General features: G+C 41.2%; 2 protein-coding genes across 3 annotated transcripts in view; one reads left to right on the top strand and one right to left on the bottom strand.

Annotated features, from left to right (window-relative positions):
* LOC104413110 (transketolase-like) overlaps positions 1-7,523 on the top strand; it is an 18,710-nt gene extending 11,187 nt beyond the window's left edge. For both annotated transcript variants that reach the window (XM_010024027.1, XM_010024028.1), the window contains 5 exons: positions 1,515-1,645; positions 2,973-3,056; positions 3,236-3,329; positions 5,032-5,154; positions 7,229-7,523. In XM_010024027.1, coding sequence (XP_010022329.1) covers positions 1,515-1,645; positions 2,973-3,056; positions 3,236-3,329; positions 5,032-5,154; positions 7,229-7,416 — 620 coding nt within the window. In that variant the 3' untranslated portion in view covers positions 7,417-7,523. The remainder of the gene's footprint in view (positions 1-1,514; positions 1,646-2,972; positions 3,057-3,235; positions 3,330-5,031; positions 5,155-7,228) is intronic.
* Positions 7,524-9,613: 2,090 nt separating this feature from the next.
* On the bottom strand, positions 9,614-21,375 carry TMEM40 (transmembrane protein 40; the record flags this gene model as incomplete). The annotated part of the gene is made up of 10 exons (XM_010024029.1): positions 9,614-9,633; positions 10,108-10,170; positions 10,892-10,966; positions 11,049-11,120; positions 11,437-11,499; positions 14,900-15,007; positions 16,155-16,308; positions 16,858-16,997; positions 17,585-17,641; positions 21,319-21,375. Coding segments are annotated over 10 exons (809 nt in total), but the record flags the coding sequence as incomplete, so codon positions are not given.
* Between the last annotated feature and the right edge of the window lie 275 nt (positions 21,376-21,650).

Genomic DNA, 21,650 nt, shown 5'->3' with positions numbered 1-21,650 from the left:
AAGAAATCATAGTGTAAATGTGTCAAAAATAGAAATAGAAGTTGTTCAGGCAGTATGTTTTATATTCCAAACATTTTATACTGTTCATATTAAGCACTCACATTTTTTTTTTCAGCTATAAATGTAGATTTTGCAGATGTAATTGAAAATTACTCTCTGTATTACTTTAAAACCACATAAATCAGGATTTTTGTAAAGGTGCACTTGGGGCCAAACTCAGCGTAGTGCTAGTCTGTAAATTACTAGTACGAGCTGTGAATGCTGATATTATTGGCACTGTTTTAATAAAAGTTGGACAAGCATGAGTATTCTCTTTATCTTGAGTAAGATTCTGATTCAGGTACCTGTTAATTTTGTTCTTCATAATTCCACTTTTCTTCTATGAATAGATTGTGTGGGTGCATTTTAGGAAAGGAAAATGCCCACTGAGATCCCACTCACTCAGTCAGAGTGCACAGAGAGTTAGAAACTGGTGTTGAGGACTTTTTTCCACGTCGTGACTGAAAACCAAGACATGCTTTTCCTGGTTCATGCTTACTTTATTAGTAATGTATAGTGCAGAGTTCAATGATTAATTTCTTTAACATGTTTAAAGTTCTTCAGAGTTTTGTGCTGCTCTTATGAAAATACTCTCCTCCTTCCTTGTGAACTCGTCCTTCTTGAGTAACAGGTAGTGGAGTGGGTGCATGTGGGAAGGCTTATTGCCCTGCTTCTGCTCTGCAGGCTGTGACGTGCCTGCATTCAGAGCTCTTTGCATGGTTAGTTTGGAACAGCGCCATTCCCAAAGCTCCGTTACGTAAGGTCACTGGGGGGGAGGTGGTGTGGTTGTTGTTTCTTTAACTATGAAAATCATGGCATCCAACACATGTTCTGGCTAACAAGTCTATTTTATAGATCTGCAGTTTACGCCATAAGGCTCTTGAGTTGTTAAATTAGCAACACGGATGCCCTATTACTCTTTGAAAGACTTTTTATGGGATTGAAAAATACATACCCTTCATTTAGTCTTGAGCCTAAGAGTTTGTGAGTAGTTGTACCAAGTGGACTCTCCGTTTCTGATGGGACACATGCAATTCTCCTTCCATGTTTCCAGCAGTTTAAATCTGGAGGAACACTATTGACAAATACAAATATTTGCTTGTGCAGCCTCACTACATGTAAATCTGAAGATGCTCAGATATCTTGTGACTGTCTTTCCATACCTGTACCCTTCCTCCTTTGGTTATCTTCCTTTTGCGTTGTTTTATTGTTACGCTTTATTTTCCATTTTTTCTTTTTAACCCAAGTTCTCTTTCTTTTTAGTCTCTTTCTATCTTTATTTACTGTTTAGATGGTTCCGAGGTTAAGGAGAAGATGATTCTTTTCTCAAGCAGGTACACTTGCATGTCCTGTGTGTGCCTGATTTTATACTTTTTGGGGTTTTTTTTCTGGTTTACATTGAACCTCACTGCTATATTGAGTGATTGTCAAAAATGCACACTTACTCTTTTGTAACCCTGCTTCAATTCTTTTAGGTGAGGATGGACCATCTCAGATGGGACTGGAGGATCTGTGCATGTTCCGGGCTGTTCCAAATGCCACTGTGTTTTACCCTAGTGATGCTGTAGCCACTGAAAAAGCAGTGGAAATAGCTGCCAACACCAAGGTTTGCATCGCTGCATTTCTGAGTCAGAGAACTTAATTTTTTTCTTTTTTTCCCACTACTTTTGTTGCTTCTGGCATGTTTCTTGCATCTCTCTACCCACATAAATTCCTTCAAAGGCTCCAGTGTAGCAGTGGGATGTTTTCTTTGCATGGAAAGGTTGCAGACATTCTGTCCAGGCTAATGCAGAATGAGCAGTCTGGAATGCTGTGGGCCAGATTTGGGGAGATGTAAATGATTACACTGCAATTGCAGTTTGGGTCTAGATTGTCTTCGAAATAAGGGCAAGTGTAACTCTTGATGGTCTTCAGCAAACTTACAGAAAGTACACTCCTAGTACAATATCTCTGGGGTCAAAATTGAAGCTGGATATGGAAAGATAAATTGATTTTGAGGATTTTGATCATGTGCCCATATGAAGTCAGGTTCTCTATTAGCTTAGAGAGTCTACATGTTTTGGAGATATTGAGTGCTGGTACTTACACTAGTTGTTGGTCTCTCTTGTCATTTTCTGCTCCTCTGTTGCCAATGATGGATTGCAGTTAAATAGGACATCGGCTGAAGAAGGCTAAGACTTGCCGTGTGGCTGTGGCAGAGTTTCTGATCTCTCCTAAGCTTCAGCTAATTTGGCAGAGTAATAGTCAGACATTATTATTAGCACCGGTCAGGTTATCTCCTTGATCACTGATACTTCTGGCTGCCATAGGAGTTTATCTTAAGAAAGGAGCAAATAATCAGAAAATGTTTAGTCTTGCCAGTACAGCTTTGAAGTGAAGGAGTGTGAGAATTTGCTACATAACAAATGTGATGAGTGGTTTCTGGAAAAAAAAGAGGGTAGTAAAAGATTGTAAGGTAATGTGAGGGAGGGATTAGATGTAAGTACGGGTTGGTTACTTCTTTTGGAAGGACATCTGACTCACGGGAAGCATTTTTCCTTACTTTTAGCTGAGCATTTCTTCTTTTGCTTTAAAGTCACTAGAGTAAAATTTGCACGTGTATAGCAAAGTTTTAAGATTCTAATTAACTTGAGTAGAATTCTCCATTTCCACAAGAGAACAAAAGAGAAATAAAGGTCTTGGAATCAGAAAGAAAATTGTAAGTTATGAGCGTACTCTAAGAGGTTATTAACTGTATTGTAATGTCTGAAACAACCAGCTGTTGAAAAAGGACTAACGGGAAGTGAGGAGGGGGTTACTCAGTAGGACCAAAGGTAACACAGAAGGGTAGAAACCAGACAAATAGAAAAAGTTGTTTTGCTGTATTTTTTTTCACAGAGTTTAAAGACACCTTTCTGGTTTTGTAACTTACAACATGTTTACTTTGGAAACAGGGCATCTGTTTCATAAGAACTAGTCGTCCTGAAAATCCTGTCATTTACAACAACAATGAGGACTTCCATATTGGACAAGCAAAGGTAAATATTGCCCAGATGAACAGAATCAGAAAAAAAATGCAAAGTTCCTCTTGTAAAAGCCCTTTTCCCTCTAAAGCATTGCAATGCCAAAGATTTGATCTTTTTAATAAAATCTCCAGAAATAGTAGAAATATCCGTGAGATTTATTGTTAAAAATACATGCTAACATTTTCTTGCAGGTGGTTCTGAAGAGTAAGGATGACCAGGTGACTGTGATTGGAGCAGGAGTCACTCTGCATGAGGCTCTAGCTGCAGCAGAACAGCTGAGAAAAGGTGAGCAGATTATGGGGGTTGTTCTTTGGTTTGAGTTTCATTTTCCTTTTTTATCATTTAACACAGCAAAGAAATCAGTACCATAACTGCTCACCCTTTGTACTGGTAAACATTAATTAAAATGTTATAGACAGCTAGCCACCTGCTATGCTGATACAGTGCAGCATATTGTAGATCTGCCAATCTTGCCTAATTGAGTGGGGTTTAGTTAGCTTTGCAGCATTAGTAGCCATGAAAATTACCAAACTGATCAGATCGAAGTCTCCTTAGAATTGCTAATCTGCCTGAAAGAGCCCTGCAGGCAGAGTTTCAAAGGAAGTGTGTGAGAAGCAGGGGAGATCCTCCCCTGGCATGTAGTCTAGGCAGGATAAGGTACCAGCACAGTAGAATGCAATCGGGCTGGGGCCAGTTAACAAAATGCAGCTTGTCAGCTGAGCCACAGTCTGTATGTGTACTCTTACACAATGCTGTTGATATGCAGTGCCTTTGTATGGATATGGATCACTGCTAACTTGGGTTTTTTTGAATGAATGTATTGACTTTTAACTAGTGTGGGAGACAATAATTCTGTGACAGTGCTCAAATGCACTGACATCTCACAGCGAACATAAACATCCTTCAATGAAATAAGAAGAGAAAGAAACCATCAAAAATCCATCTGTGAGTCATCAACCTGCACTCAGGAGGAGATTACCAATAGTAAGAGATAATACAATTAATGCTGCCTGGGGCTTATGGGTAGCTCTGTATGCTGTATCTAGGTGGACGGGTATTTTATCATGACCTAAGCCATGAGGCCTAAGATATTTTGAAAGTTGCATTTTTAGAGCTATTGTTGTTTTCCTGCATTTACCATGCTTTGTGATGCTCTGCTGATCTTGAAGTATGAATAACCGACTATGGAGAGAAAATCTCTTAATGCAGAGGCTGAGTCTAATACCTAAAATATATTGCCCACTACAGAGTCTTCAATCACAAAACTGTCAGCATAACATAAGGCTTCCTTATGTATAAGAGTTGACTCAGTGTTCAGCTAGCCAAGATCAGACAAAACCTTGTGTAACTTGCCATTCTTTATAAACAATCACCATTTGTACATAGCTTTCACAAGCAATCTGGGCCTGCCTTGTGATGACGGGACAAATTCTGGGTTTGATGGCAACATTAAGGGTGCCACAATCAGGGCTGGGGCAGTTCTACCAGGCGTAGCTGATAGGTGGGCAGATGCAATGAAGGATTCGGCATGCATACAGACTGAAGAAGCAGGAGGAAATTCTGCTTGGATTGACAATAAAGTTAAAGGTAGCATGAAGGCCTGGGCAAAAATTCGAGATTGAGTCTCAATAAGGATTTCCTGGTTACTGGATTCTGCTCTTACCTGTGGCAAGGCCAGTTAAATTACTGTGTTGCTGACAGGCACTCCTAGTGATCTGGGGTCACTTATCCAATGCTTTTCTGCCTCAAGAGTCCTGTCTGTGGCATGGACAGATACCACTATCTCACAAGGTGCATGAAGAAATAATGCACAAAAATTGGGGTTGGTTGGGTTCAGTGGAAGACAAGACATTGTGGGGTAACTGTTCATGTAGGCAGCTTTCATAATGGCTCTGAAAGATTGCAGGGGCTGCCTGAACCACTTGCATTGTCTTTGTCTTACATTCTTCATATTCAAGTTGCAGTTCATTTTGTTCTATTTCTGCAGAAAAAATCTTCATCCGTGTGATTGATCCTTTCACTATAAAGCCCCTGGATAAGAAGACAATACTGGAAAGTGCAAGAGTGACCAAGGGCAGAATCATCACTGTTGAGGACCATTACCATGAAGGTATGCTGGGTCCAGGAGGTCATAGTCCACACAGTTATTCCCCAGGGGTTGGAATCTCACAGCTTCTGACCTGAGAGAGAAGTATGGGACTTGATGCTGTCATTCTGTTAAAGCAAAATAGAGGTTTTAGCCTTTCTCATTACTTTTAATAATTATGACACTGAGGATTGAAAGTTTCCTCAGATATAATGGGTTAATCAGGGCTCTTTTATGATCAACTTGGCCTTGTGTGCCCTTCCATGTGCTTGGTCCGAGTGAAGTCTTGATTCATTTCTGTTCACTGAAATTGTAAGTTCCTGCTGTGGTGCAGTGATTCTGCATGGAATTTCTCAGAATAGCTTTTACAGCAGCTGTAGTTGTGACAGTTTTAAGTTGTGAGAGACCACTGCTGTGCAGGTTTTTTTCCTATGTTTTCCCTGTATCCAAAAGTGCAATTCTAGGTTGCTTGAAATCAGATGATTTGGCAGTTTCCACAGTCACTCTGAGATAAATTCCAGAGTGAACCTCATAGAACTGGCCTCCATTAACCCAGCCTGGCCAGATCCCCCCTTGCAGATCATTCCTACCCTCCAGCAGATCAACACTCCCACCCAATTTGGTGTCATCTACAAACATACTGAGGGTGCACTCAATCCCCTTATCCAGATCATTGATAAAGATATTAAACAGAACTGGCCCCAGTACTGAGCCCTGGGGAGCACCACTCATGACCAGCTGCCAACTGGAGTTAACTTGGTTAATCTGCTGCTGCTTGCTCTCTGACATGTTGTGCTGACACAGGTTTTCAGGGGCTTGCCTGTGCAAACATGTCCCGTGAAGATGAGACTGTGTGCAAAGAGCAGCGGTTGTGAATCACGTCAGGCTTGATCTTCCTGGGGGAGATGGGGAAATTAGTAGAGGGGCAGCTGTGAACTATGGCATTAGTAGATATCTATGATAACTACTAATAGAAATTAGTAGATATAATTATGAGAATATTATCCTACTTTAAGGTGAGCATCACTCTTGCCAGGTATGTGAAGTGAGCTGGTGTTACTGTAAGTGCTGGTTACACAGTACTTTCATTCCAGAGTATGGATGCTGATAGCATCACTGAGCCTCACTGTTTTCTAAGCTTATCTTACAACTCTGGACAAGTATTTTACTGCAGATTTGCAGGATATCAAAACCATCACACTCTGAGGTGAGGAACATAAAGATTACTGTGGCATGGTAGTCTCTGTGTGATGCAGCCAAAGAAGGTCAGGTGCTCACACCTCACAAGCCTGAGCATGCTGCAGGCCCACATCAGGTTGATCTTACCAGCGACATCCATGGAGGTGCCTCTGGCTGGAGGCTGTTTTACTGTTTTAAATCACCCTATGCCTGGAGCTGTTAAAAGCCTGATACACCCTAACTGAAGTGTAGCACCAAGGTCTCAAGTACTACCAGGTCTCAAGAGCACATGCTCTTGACGCTAGTCCTGTGCTTTCTTCTTCCCTTGTACTCCTGCTTCCAGTGTCTCTCCTGCTACCAAACAGTTCCCCACTACATCCTTTGTGTGATCGTGATTCAGTCTGTGAATCCCTGATAGTGATTTGGTCTGAGCTGAGCTCCAAGCAAAGTATGTGAATGCGTTGCATAACTCAGAGAGGTGCCTTGCGGCACGTACAGGCATTCTGAAAAGATGGAGATCTTAAATGCCATGGAGATCGGTGGGAATTCAGACTTTCAACACATTAAGTACACTTGTAAATACTCTGCAGTTTAAATATATTTTAAACCTGGCCCTCTGTAGCTGATGCTGAAGTGGTGAGGGCTTCCTGACAGCTCTTTGCCCTTTGGAGGTACATCGTTTCTCACTGCCAATTTGCAAGTACTTCAGAAGTGGCAGGCTGGTTGTCCTCAAAATGCCTTGGAAGTAGGGAATTGTCTTAATTTCACAAATGGGCAACTCAGACATATATTGTGATTGATGATACTGTGAATTGAGGATTTAACTTGCATGGACCTTTGGATCAGATATACATGCAATCTATATGTTGCCTGTGGAAACGTGCCAATGTATGTCATGTTTGACTTCTTTATTCCATAGGTGGCATTGGAGAAGCAGTGTGGGCTGTAGTGGTGGGTGAGCCTGGGATCACAGTCAATCGCTTGGCTGTATCTCATGTACCACGCAGCGGGAAGTCAGCTGAGCTCCTGAAGATGTTTGGCATCGATAAAGATGCCATTGTGCAAGCTGTTAAGGTGGCAGTGTCCAAATCAAGAAATGCAGAGTAGTTTGAAGCATCTTGTGCTATTACAGAAAAGCAGTGTTCAGAGAAGTACTGTAAGTTTAAGGCAGGCAAAGGTGCTTTATGTAGAGAGTTCTAATAAAAGTACCAGCTTAAAAAAACTTATGGTTTTTAATCTCTTTTTTTGCCTGTGGGGTTTTGTGTAGTTGGGATAACAGTCATTGGAAAACCTTCAGTTTATTTAATAATGTGTGGGCAGCAGCCCTTTACCTGCCTGCTGCGAGCATTTTCTGCTTTGCAACTATCCTTCCCTGCTGTGAGCTTTGGCACTGGAGTGGTTGGGTGTTTGCTGAAGGTCTGAGTGGGCTGTGCTTCAGCAGGGAAATAGGCATTGGGCATTGCAGCCTAGAATGAATTGAGTAACTCATTCAGGTCTGGTCCAACTTACTCTTGAAGATTAAACTGATGGACATGGAGAATGGTGGCTCAGTGAACATGACCTCATTTAAGGGGATTGAAAGTCTTCTGAGCAACATGTATTTTTGAGTGCTTGGCCACTGCTGCAGCAAGGGTGATGCGTGAGACCAGAATGAGAGTGTTGTCACTGGGCAAGAGGCAGGATGATTAAACTGCTGAGATGGACCCCGGAAGGAGCTAAAAGAAGAGCAGGAAATTCCCAGACACCTGAAAGGATGCAGCTGAATGTGTAAGTTGATCTTTTCTTTAGAACTGGCTCTTCTCATATGAGCTGCTTTAAGTTGGGAGAGTTCATCTCACATGATGGGTTCCACTGGATGATTTTAAAATGTTTTGCTGGTTTTAAATGTTTTGCTTATTTTACCCTTAAGCAGCTTGTTTATGAAAAAAACCCCTCATTTTGTTGACTACTATTTGCAGTCAAATAGCAAATTTGAAAACATATTTAGCACTAAAATGTTTCTCATCCTGACTATTCCACAGATTACCTTTCAGAAAGATGTTGCACAGCAGAGGAAACTCTGATTTTCATCAGAGCAGGGTGACTGTGCACAGGCTTTCGGTTCACCCAAAAGCCATTTGACATTAACACCACTGTACAGGGCTGAGCAAGATTTCATTTGCAGACTAACAACACAGAAGATATAGTACTTTGGTATGACAGAATTCTACAAAGAGAGAAATGAGAATGTAAGTATTACAAATAACTTGTATTCATCCTTACTGCTTTGGCTTAATCCCTGTCATGTACCTGCTGGGCTCTGTGGGTACAGGCCTGCGTACAACTGTTGGCATTTCTGGATGTGCAAATGGAACTGCATCGAACAAGGATGATCCACAACGGTGCTTAGAATTAAGGGCAACTGAAAAGTAAGGGCTTTACGTTTGTAAGGCTTGAAATTGCTTCTCTAAGACTCTGGACTGTTTGGGTTTAATGGGTTTTAGATCTACATTTCCGTACAGTTCCATGTTTTATGGCTCTCTCTGTATGACATGATGTCTTCATTTCCCTATGGGTATGACTGCATTAGCCCTACATATATAATGTGTAACATGTTCCTGTAAAATGAAAGGGATGCTAAAGTTGCACTTTCTTTTACTCAAGGAAAGAAAAATGTTGGGGGATGAGTTAAATCGAGCACTTTGCCCATCAGAAGGAGAGATGAAATTTGCTGCTGTTAATAATCTCATTACTGCACCATTATTGTCACTGCATGTAACATCTCACCCAGCTTTCATGGGGTGAAATCATTATACGCCCACTGTATTGAGTTCTGCCACAATAAATTAATCTGCTTCAGTGCTGTTGCACTGTTGGGGCTCAGCTGTGTAAGCAAGTGGCTGATGTGTGCCTGGATTGTGGCATCACACAGGGTGAAGAGGAGGCGGCTTTGTGGGTGCCAAGATTCTCACTGAAACATCCAGAAACAGTGAAGGATAAGAGTGGTCATTGTGTTGATTTTGATACACCATAGGCAGACTAACATGAATGTGTGGGGGAGGGAAAAAAATGTGTTTATATTTAATGTAATTAATATAAACCTATATTCAGATTGTCTTACAAGCTCTGGTGAGCCATGACTCACTTCAGAAAGAGTAGGACCCTGTACTGAAGTTTCAGCTTTATTTTTCTGGGGACGGAATGATGTCTTTCTGTGGTTTAACATTTTGTTATTTTACATTAGCCATTAGGTTACTGTGTTCACCTCATAAAGCAGCTCTTTTAATACAGCAGGGTTCCATGGAATTCTCCTGAAATACTCCTCCTAGTCAGCCTTCCTCATACCTGCATGATGAAGAAAAAGATCAACGTCAGGACTATTGTTTGCAAATTGTCATATATCTATGCAGCTGTTCAGCATTCTTCATATACTGTGTTCATGAACACGGATAAATATCAGCCTGGAGTCTGTCTGAAGACCCAGCAAGAGAAACCTACCCCTACTCCCTCAGTTTTCAATTGAGATACAGAATTCTTATTCCTAACAATTACATTGTTAGGAAATAGTTAATGTCCCATACCAGGCAGAGTATTAAAAATGTGGAAATGCTCTGCCACATGGAGAGTGAAGAATAACTCATTTTCAACCCCAGGCAGCTGTAAGAAACTGGAGTGAATTTTTTTTTCTTTTTTTTTCTTCTTTTTAATTAGGAAGATGGGAAATCATAATTTAGAGAAGTTGGTCTTCAGACTTTACTAAAATGAAGCACCCAGGAAGATCCAGGGGTTATGCATGTAGTCAGTAAGAAGGTCAGTTACCTGTAGGCCTGAACTTGTCAATCAGAGGAACAAGGCTGTTAAGTAAGCTCCGAATTCGGTACACTAATGGTGAAAACAAACATATTTTTTCAAGGTGAGCCAGATAGCAACATAAAGCATAGAAAAATGGCAAAACCCAAACACTGGCATTTACAGTATTAATGAACCCAAGATCCCTATTTAAACAAGCATGTTTGCAATATCACTAATAAAGTAGTGACCAGACTGATTTCTGGGAACCAGCCACAACCTACCAAATATGTTAGCCCACGATTACAGCAGAGACTCTTGCTCTCAGTTGGGAAGCTGTAACTTGCTGCTGATTGCACCGTTCCTGCCACATCCCATGGGATTGCTGAGAATGCCCATATTTTTAATAGTATTTTCAGTAGCTGCTGCCATCCTGGTTCAGCCGCCTCAGTGCCAGGCAGTGAATGGCAGCCTAAGTGTGCAGCACCTTATAGAGTGTATCTGGGAAAGCTGCCCTGCTGCTAAAATAGTCTGTTGTTATGGCAACTTAGCATTCAGCCATTGCTGCAGGAAGAGGTGACTCAGGGTCTTGTGATCATTGAGAACGAAAAATGAGTCAACCTCTCCCTTCAGTGACACTAAGGCATGTTTGTCTCCAGCCACACTGGAATGGTGGATGAGATGTTACAGGATCACTCCATGGTGACGTACAGCATCACAGCATGAGACATTCTATGGATTTGCATTGCTCAATGACTGTGTGACCTTGTACCCTTAGTGCAGATACAGAGTAGGCTGCTGTAGATACACTTACCTAAACCAAAGTATATCCCGGTGGTTTCCAGGGAAGCAAAGGTGACCAATCCAGTTCCAAGAGAAATAGTCCAATCTAAGGCAATAAACTAAAGGTTTGGCTTTGATCACTTTTCCAGTGTGCAACAATTTATCCTTCTGTTGAAGTTTTGCCTTACCTTTGTAGTAGTAGTAGCAAATTAGTAAAGCTCCAATTGCAAAGCAAAGAATTACAAAATGAAAGAATTCATCTGAAATAGAGAGGAGAAAATTAGGTCACAACTTCAGGCACGGCCCTTACAAATACACCTTAAAATACAGTGTATCTATAGCTCAGCTAATATAGTCTATTTCCACAAGGTGTCTTGTACACTAGAGTCAACTACAAAACATCCATGTGCATGTTGCAAGGAGCCGTGATGATTTGCATCAAGAAGCCCTGATGCATTTTAACGAAGTATTCATGTTGAAAAGCATGCTTTTTTGAACCAGAGATCTTATTCATGGAATAAGGTTCAACAGGGTTGAAATCATCTGAATTGAAAGAAAGAGATTTTGAAAGATTACCATCCTTCCGTATGCCCATCCACCGAACTGTCCGCTGATGGAGGCGAGTGTTCTCGTCATATGCTGCAGAAAACAAATGTCTTTTATTGCCATGGAATTCTGAAATTAAGCAGTTTTAATGTTACTTCCCTTCTATGTGAAACAGATTCTCAGAACAGAACGCATTTAAAACTGTTCAAAGGAAAGATCTCTGAGCCTTTCAGGTCAAATTTGCAATTTTTAAATCACCCCAAAAAGCAGGTTGGTTGTTTTTAAAAAGGCATAATCAGATGGTTGCATTAACAATATAGAATTATTTTAAAGCATTCTGGGTCTCTTCTATCTAGTCTGAGACAATTGGTAGTCTCAGAATTAGTGGGGGAGTAAAGCAGTACTACAAGGAAGCTTCAGTTTGATTCTTGGGTGATTTGCCCAAGCCACTATAATACAACCATCTTCATTACCAAGCATATAAGAACCATCAATCTACTTATGCCTGATGCTGAAGTATTTCTGTACCTCCCAAATTAAGAACAGTAGCTGGCAATTACTCTCCTTAGCTAGCTTACTGATACATAAAAAGAACAACGATACAACAAGCTAGATATTTTTAGAGGCTTAAATAGAGAGTGTTTTGCTCAGTGCCAGTTGTGTGCAGTTGCCAAATTGTGTTCTTTTTCCAACCGTATTGTCAGTGAGAGCTGAATGTTTTACCAGATCTCCAAAGACATGTGCAGAGCAGAAGGTTTCTTCCTTTTTCTGTTTGTTGCTCACAGAAGTCCCCTGGGCAGGCTGCTGAGTGTCAGCCCTTGGCAGTTGATTCCTCACTAGTTTTAGGTGCTTATTTCACTTACACTGGTCTGTGCATCCAGGCAACCACTGCCTGGCAGTGAATTTAATTTTCTCTAAAGATGTAACAGGTACTAAAGATGTATTCCAAACGAGCTATAGGCTCTTGCTGCTCTGCTTTTGAACCATGAAGCAACTCAACTTTGCCAAGAAATTCTTTTCTGGGTCACCTGATACTGGAGTCGTATTTTTAAATTCTTGATTCTTTGAGCATTCTGGATTGATCGTGTTCTGGTTTGGGCACAAACTCAGCTATTTGGTTGTTAATGTTAACAGCGTTGCACCCACAAACATTCCTCTATGCACTTGTATGAATGATCCACAGACACAGAAGTTATCAGAACACCAATTCATGCTTAGTGAGTGTCTGTTTGTATTACTTTGCCTCCTAAATGCAATAGTCCCACTGCATCTTTGTGTCATGGAATGACTTGCACAGTATTTCTTCTGTTAATGCATTTTAGTAACTATTTTCAAATTTCCATCTTTTGATGAGGAAGTATCTAGTATCAAGGAGCTGGTACAGCTATAGTCACTAAGCAAAACTTAGTTCTGAAAGACAGCATCTGCAAGAAAAACTTCTGCTTGTTTGTACTTACCACCTGCAATTGAATCTTCTCTTCTGGTAATCTCTGAAAAGCAACATAGTTTAATTATTTCTGATGGTAAAGTACAAATACGTTGTTTCCTACCATCATCAGCTCCAGCAAGCACAGCAAGTATTTGCATATTTGGCAACTCAATATAGACAAAACAGTACCTGAAACGGCCATGAAATTAGGGAGGGTAAAAGAGCCCAAGAACAGATAACAATAAAACTGACTAGTCGCAGTGATCCCAGGTTCCTTGAAAACAGCTGGGCAGTACAAGATTGATGGGCTCCATGTCCAGTTGCTACAACTGAAGCTAGAACCAAACTGGACAGGTGTTTTTTAATATATAAGCATGGCAGGAAAAGAAACTACAGTTACAGTCTTCCTTTTAGGAGAGTGAGGTTATCTGGGAATGTTTACCTGAATCTCTGTAGGGAACGACCTCTGCTGGTACACCTAAAATATTACACATAGATGATGTAGATTAATACCCATGATGAATAGCTTGCCACCAGTCCTAGCCCATGCACCTCTATTGAAATTAGAGTGGTTGTGTATAAGTGACAAGGCAGATTCCAATTCCAGCCATTAGAGAGGGCAGCATAGCTGTGGGTTATGCAGTTTGACAGCAAGAAACATAAATGGATTATTAACCCCTCACATTCCATCTCTGAGTATCTGGAGTCAGGTAGAATCAGACTCCTATGAGACAAATTAGTTCTCCTAATGTCAGGTTAAATGAGCCAGCTTTACATCGAGTTGAGATCAATTTCAGACATAAAGTGATTAAAGCTTTAATTTTTTTCTATCTGTGTTTCCAGACCATAAACTGACAGCTATTTCTGTGTGTTGACACAGCACATTTTCTTCATCTGCATAGTACTTATTTTCCATTTTTCCTTTGGAAGGAAAGGAAAAGCCTTCAGAAGGAGACCCAAGGTGTGGTTCTTGCTGATCTCTGGTCAGTGCTGAGGGCTGACTGCAGAACCTGTAAGTAGTGGTTATGGCAGGTATTTTCAAAACTCTTTTGCTGCATTTCAATGGCAGTGGTGCAGATCCAGGCAGTGGGACTTCTCCCACCACAGCAGAATTTGCTATTCTCCTGGTTAAACTCTAAGCAGAGGGCAGGGGTAAGCATTGGTATGACTTGAGCTTCATCTGTAGGAAATGCCTTTCCTCCAGCCAGATACTGACTGGTCATTTTCCTATGTCTGTACATGGTAATGTACTTTGTTCAAAAGTCAAACCAGAGAATGCCAGAAATTATCATATCTTTTCTTGTTTATATTGGTTATCTTTAGTGAAAATAATACTGTTGTGACTTTGTCCTACCTCCAAGTAATTGGCCTTCAGTCTTCTGTCTTCCTAAATCTTGCCCATCACTGTCTGGATAGAGAAAGTGGTTTTTCATTAGATTAAAGAAAAATGTGCCAGCAGTATCAGAAACAACAGCACTATAGCTGTTTACTCATAATAACAATAATAATAATAGCTGTGGGATATGTAGGTAAAAATCAAGGCTTTGAAATGCAAGAATCATTATCAGGTGCTTTTGCCTCACAGCTCTCTGCCACACTGGCTGAATAGAAGAAAACTAGCAAAATCTGAAGTTGGAATAATTTGTATAAAGGGCTGTAGTGAGTAAGTTCATATCTGAAACAGGAACATCAGCACTGCTCTTTTAAGTACCATGGTACTGCCAGCTGCTACAGTACACTGACTGTTTTTTGCCTCCCCCTATAACACAGGCTTCAGTTGGACTATAAACACTGAAGATCATAGAAGTTTATTTGGGAAGAAATCTTGCAGCAGAATTCCATGTTTCTGAAGCCTCCAACTTCCACAAGAGCAGGAGGCGGCCACTATTTTGCTGATAATGAATCTGGACATACTGATTATTTTCTGTGTTCTCTCTTCTGCACAATTTCTCACTTTTTACCAGAGTTCTGCAGAATTGCTACAAGTCTCTGATGTAAATGTCTTACGAACATGCAATCAGATTAAATTATGTATCAGTGAAAAATAAAATAACTCCTCTTTACCTTTTGTGTCTTCATCTGTGGACTCCTGGGATGAGTTTTCAGCCTTTTTATCCCCTTGTGAATGCACAAGATTCCTTTCTAATCTCTTCAGGAGTTTCAGTTTTTCATCTGTTTCATAAATAGAGAAAAAGGTATTAGAAATAATTGTTCACATTTACTCTCTTCTATCATGATAGATTGCACAATGGTTGAATTCAAAGTTGTATGTTGAGAAATCAGACCCTTAGTCTTATTTCAGCTGTGGTTTTTGCACACAAGGATTAAGTACAAAGCATTACAAATTAAAGCAGCATACACACTACTGTTTAGACTTTCTTAAGAGTGTGGGAGATGCCTAAAGTTTCATATTCTGGCCTTTACTCATAATGCTACCTCTATAAAAACTCCCATTCCCTGAAGCAGTTGCAGCTGAAAGATGTTTCAGTTGGAGAATAGTTGCTCACCCTTCCCTGGATTACTTCTCCTTTCACCCCTGGATTTCCTATGTGCATGCCGCAGTGCCAGCACCCTCTTGTGGCACAAGAGCAAAGCCCTCAAAGCCAGCCAGGCCAAATCACCGGGAGGAGAAACCTTCCCTTCATGAACATGTCTGATCAAGGCAAAAACGGGAACAGAATCTCCTTGAGGGTATCCAGTTAAATTCAGGGTCATCTTAATGTCAGCTTTCTAATCTATTAAAGACAATTAATGATTCTACAGACCCTGTGGAACTGCACTTAGTTTCTTACTGCACACCCAAGCATGAGAAATGCAGTGGAGTCTGTTTGAACCTTGCTGCCAGGTTCAGCACCCTGAGTGGCTCTATCTTCTATCCACTACACTACACGTGTTCCTACAGTCACTTGCAAAAATATTTTCAGTGGCTCAGCTTGGATTTCTCACCACTGTGAGAGCTCACGGAGGTCCAGGCTGGCTGGATAACAGTCCATGCGATGTCCTTAATCCAGTTAGACAGGAAAAACCAGGATGTAACTTTGAGTCAGAGAAATTTCTTTGGTATCATTATGCCAGGACATCCTCTCTCCCTAAACACATGGGGTTTTTTCCCTGAGAAGAAGCGAAATCAAACTAAAGTAAAATACTGTCTTTGGCTCCCATTATCACCATGCCTAACTGACTTTTCTACGCAGTACTTTTTAGACATTTTAGCTGTTCACTAATAATCACTTCCAAGCATTTTCAAACAAGTGCCAAGTCCCACTGGCATTGCAGTAATTTTGACAAAATGGCTGACGTGCAGCCGGGTAGGACTCACCCTTTCCCTTAGAGCTGGGCAGCTGCCTGTATCCAGATGGGTTCCTTGTCTTCAGCAAGAGGTAGAGAACAGCCATGGCCCTCACTCCTTCCTCCTCTATGGCTCTCAGGCAGGCTGCACAGCCTGCAGGTGGGACATTGCAGCCGTTGAGGAGCTGAAAGAAAAGCAAGTAAATAATGCATAGTCCTACCAACAAAACATAACCTGTGAAAAAATCCCGCCCCCATCTGTGGGAAAGGTGATCCCCTGATCCTACTACACAACAGGGAAATCAGGGACAGAGTAATGCCAAAGATGAGAAGAGAATGTATGGGAAGAGAATGTAAACTCCATTCAGCAACTCATAGCTGAGCCATCAACTTGGAAAAAAACGTGGTGTACAACAGTTAGCTGTCTAAAGAGCTAGAGATGGAATCTCTGCAGTATCTTACAGCAAAAATGTCACTAACAATGGTCCTGTGTCCTGAGCTGGACAGATCCTGAGGAGTTTACTCAAAGGCAGTTGTTTTTGCACATGGAGAACAATGAAGGAAAAACCAGGGGCCTGAGCTTCATTTATCTAAGTGCCCTTTTACAGCACTTCCATATTTTAGATACATTTTAGCATATCGACTAATTAGATTGTATGTTTTCTCTCTCCAAATTACAAAAGTACCTGTATAACAATGTTTTCCAAAGAATGCATGTGTCTTTAGTAACTTACATTGTTCTTTTCTTCAGTACTCAGGACAGGTGGGTCGATAGTGGCTAAACATTTTACAAGTGATTCCCAGAAGGACTCATTCGTTTTCTCATGATTCTTCAAGTAACTGGCATCAGCAGTAAAAGCCCTCTGGAAGATGTCTGGGAGGGAAAACAAGCAAATCACTGTGCAGCAGTAGAGGTGGGTTACAGGGCAGTGTTCCTACCGTGCTCGGCACAGGCATGGTGACAGACATCTGACTCTCAACACACTGCCCAGCATCAGCACGTGAGCATAGAGGAAGGAGCAGTGCTGTGTTGTATAAAGCAACTCAGTTTGGCAGAAATCAGTAGGAAAAATGTCAACAGTCCATACAAATTACTGATGCCTTTGTCTTAGAGAAGCAGGGGAAGTATTCCTGGCTATTTAATGGATGCTTATTCTGACCATGCTATTTTATAGACAGGCACAAAGGGATGGATGCCAGGTTATTGAGCCACCTCATCAGGCACTTAATGCACAACAAAATCTTCCTCACGCATCTGAATTCCCACCAACACACAGCTGAGGCCTGAGGAGAAGCCTGTGGAAGAGCTAGGAACTGACTGCTGGTCTCTTTTTACAAGCAAGGCGATGGATGGAGTGTGTTTTCAGAGGAAACAAGTTTCCTTGACTCATAAACACTCTAGCAAACACTTCTGTGTAGTGTGAATGAGCCAAAGCTTTGATCTTCGTGCACTACACTTACCTTGCTGCTCTTCAGTAAGGTCTGGGAGTAAGACATTAAAGTTCTCCATTGCTATGCCTGTTCAAAAGAGGAGAAAAAGCATATTAGAAACAGATCTCTGGTTTTCTGTGTTATATTTGATTTTCTGCAAGAGTGGCGTCTATCTCTAGGCACTTTAGTTTTGAAATCCCTTCTCTGTTGCAATGGGAGTTTCACATCATGATTCATTTACCTTCCTGGAACACCTTTGAGTGAGTCTTGCTGAGCTGGCCTTTGGTTATTAAGGAAGAACAAGAGTCTGATCATCATGAGTAAAATGAAAAGAACTGACTTGATCATTCACACTGTTGTTTTTTACAACTACCAGGGTGTCTAATTAACTATTTACAACAGATATGAATAACTTAACAGGCCCTGTTCCATTCACAAAATGACGATTATTCTGTACCTTTTACATCCTTGTACTTAAAATGTACTAATTAGGGAAGACAGTGAAAATAGTTCATAGGAAGGCCCTACAAGACTTAGATCCCTGGGCACTCAGAAGACTTTGACACTTCAATGTCTGTTCTTCCCAAGTTGTCATAGAAAGAAAATTTCCACTAACTTCAGCTTTACGAATTAAAAAATTGTGTCGATCCCAGATTTCTTACTGGTATTTTCACAGAAACAAAACTTTCTGACATTCCCAAAATTTAATGTTTCCTTTTGTTTTGCTAAACTCACCCCAGAAATTTTGTGTTGAGGCTGTTTTATTCTGATGATGCATTTTTTGTGGTGGTTGCGATTCTGAACAGTTGCCTCTGCCCACCATGGTCCAGTATCCTGCACTGACTGCATCCCCTCTCATGCAGCATCTCAACTAAAACGCTATTGTACCAAGAGATGCAAAAGATTCTTGGGGAGCCTGAAGTAGTTCCCACTATGCAGGGCACAATAGGGAAACAGTTTATACCCCCCCCTATATTTTCTTACTATATGACTTTTGAGTCCATTCAACAAAACACTTCCAATTGAGCAGTTCGATACCTAAGTATTTCCTTTAAATTTTTCAGATGGAGACCTGTTTCCTTCCTGACAGGCAGTTTCAGTTCTCTAAAGCCCATCAGATCAGTCACAAAAATATTCTAATACAAAACTCAAACCAGAGAACACCCAGGCCCAGAGAATATCTTCAGAAGGACAACATAACACACAAGCAAACCTATCTTCATTCTGGAAACAGAACAACTTTTTAGCGTGTCAGTTCTCAGAAGAAATTAGACACAAACAGACTCCAAAATAGCTACAAAACCTATCCCTCCTTTGGAACGAGGGTCAAGGTCCCACATTCCTGGTATGTTGGTGATTCCAGGGGCTTTCTCCTTTCCTAGCCTGCAAGTGCTCTTGAAGTGATAAGGGCCTTAGTTTGAAACTCTTTTTAGCCACTAGTTTGCTGTTTGGTTCTGAGAAAGTTACACAACCCCTTTAACCACTTCTAAAGGCTAAGCCCAGAAAACTGCTTACCTGCCTTCCTAGGTCTATTGTGAGAAAACAACAATTTAATATCTTAATTAAAGTGTTCCTGATAATGACTCTATGCAAGACACCTCCAATAGCAGATAATACCTTGTATTTAACCACCTGATATAATACCTGGAAAAACTGGCAAGTTTTTGGACAAACAAGCTTTGAACTCTATCAATTAGTCTAATAGAACTTTTTACCTCTCCCACAAGCCCTGCCTGCCTGACTCGCAGCCGTTGCTGCTGCTGCTGTGGCAGCAGTACTGAGTGACAAAGGCTGGCAATGTGAGACTGTGAGCACCCGATAGGGAATGCAGGAAATGCATCTGCACCCTCTGCCCAGGTAAGCAACAGCCAGTGTTGAAACACAGAAACCCAACATACCACACCCCGGATAAACTTGTTCCTGGCTGCACAATAAAGAGTGTAATTTCTGTGCAGTCGTGTATCTCTAGCTATGGTTTTCAGCCTTTTTCAGTATCTTTCTTGTCTTCCTATTTCCTCAACTTACACCTTGCAAGAGTGTTTGCTTTCATAAGCTATATCCTTTAGGCCTCTCTGTGGAATGCATGGTTGAAACATCAGGCCTAAAGGGACAAAAATTACTTTAAATATAAAAATTTCTTTTTTAACTGCTAAATTGCCTTTCATAAAAATATTCATAAACTGATAAATTTTAACTGATAAATTGCCTTTCACAAAAATATTTATAAACATCCACATATTTTACTGTTGAGTGAAATTCAGGAGATTTGTCTTTGCTGCTCCTAATACCTAGTGAAGGCTGCTTCCATTGGCACATTTGATGCATGTTGCTATTCCCATGACATAAACCTGTCACTGCAGCTGCCTTATGCTGGCTTTGCATCATCCCAAAGACAAAGTGAGCAGGTAGGCACTAGCAGATCTGTCCCACCACGCATAAAGAGCAGATTCAACACTGAAGGCAGAGGAGACACTGTCAACCTCATTTGCTCTCAGACTAATTTACCTTAAGACCAGACTGCACAGCTGTATCAGCAGCAGAAGCACATTTGCCTAATGCACTTATGCACCCCATTATGATAAGTCCTGGTTGCCACAAGAGGAGCTGCCAGCATCTGCTCCGATATCCCTTTCTGTGCCTCCAGCATAGCAAAGCCCAGTCACCACGCTTTACGTAAATAAGGAAGTTGGGTTCATAATTTCTCTTAGACTATGGACAATTAAGTCCCCTGTGGCTCTTCTGGAAAGAAAATGAGATCTAAACAAAGGATAAGTACAGGCACTTAATTAGTGTATGTTTTTAAAGTGATTTAGTTGATTATACTTCATAATAAGAGAAGGATGATGATAGACTGGCATTTCAGCCTCGCTATGAGCTCACTGGGGAATGACATGAACAACAGACATCATCTTGCTTTCCCCCACAGTAAATCAGAACTTAATTGCAGTGAGGTCTTTTTAACATGTCAGAATAAGATTTGTGTGCAGTCAGACTTCTCCTAGTTGTTTAGAAAGTGAGGTTAAAAACCACTGTACACAACAACTTTTTGCTTAGCTGTTGATACATATCTGAGTGAAATTGTACAATGGGATAGCAAAAAATGCAAATAAAGTGAAATAAGATTGTTTTGCTTCAAGACAAAAACCAGACAATCCTAAACCTTTTTCTTTGGAACTACTTTCACCTTTAAGTTACATGCTGACAACAAATCTTGCTGAATTCTACTTTAAACACGAACACCAACTCCCTCCCTACCCTTCTCTCACACCAAACCAAACCAACTTCATAAAGCGCACCTGCAAGTCTCAGGTAGGTCCTAGCAATTGGTTCCACAGAAGAGGTCCTGGAGGGCTGTGGCTACGGTGAAAGCTGGTAGCTTCTTCCAGCAAGACAACAAAAACTGATCCATGCCAGCTCAGTTTGAAACCACTCCTACTCTAGTCTCCTTGGGCAATACCACCAGTGAGATAACTCTGCTCTTCATCTGCTTGCCTTCCTGTTGTCAAATACAGTTGACATGCAACAGAGAAGTAGCAAAACTCAAAGACCTCGCTGTGACTGGCACTGGGGGGTGAGCAAGGAGCCCATCCACCCCTTGCCACAGCACTGGCGCTTCCTCCCTCAGCTCTCACAGCAAGCCCAGACATGGTGGCCATGCTGCTGCCAACCCGAGTTGGTTTGCTGCTTCCTGCCTGTTTTCCAGCTGTGCTGGTAACAGAATGTCTGTGCTCCCATATGCATTTGCATACACCGTTTGAAATTACCTGGTTTGTATTTCTCCTTATGCACCGTGTGCTCTTCTCTGTAGTCGCTGGAAAGCTCTGAAGGGAAGAAAATGAGCTCATCAGAAGCCAGAAGAGCTCGTTTGCAGTCTGAGTAAAGCTAAGGCAAACAAGTCTTCATCTACACATAAAGTGCAGGCATTGCCACAAGGATTATATTAAAAAAAAAGAAATATATATATATTTTAAAAGACGGATAAACCCAGTCAAGAAGACATAGAGGTTACAGGCAAGCCCTGTGGCTCACCCCGACAGCACCACAACCCCTTGTAAAGCAGTGTGACACCTCAGAGAGCTATCAACAACCCAGCCAT

The sequence above is a fragment of the Nestor notabilis genome, unplaced genomic scaffold (assembly GCF_000696875.1).
Source record: "Nestor notabilis isolate BGI_N333 unplaced genomic scaffold, ASM69687v1 scaffold13321, whole genome shotgun sequence".
Classification (NCBI taxonomy): domain Eukaryota; kingdom Metazoa; phylum Chordata; class Aves; order Psittaciformes; family Psittacidae; genus Nestor; species Nestor notabilis.
Note: the sequence above shows the minus strand (reverse complement) of the source record. Positions and strands in the feature narration are given on the sequence as shown.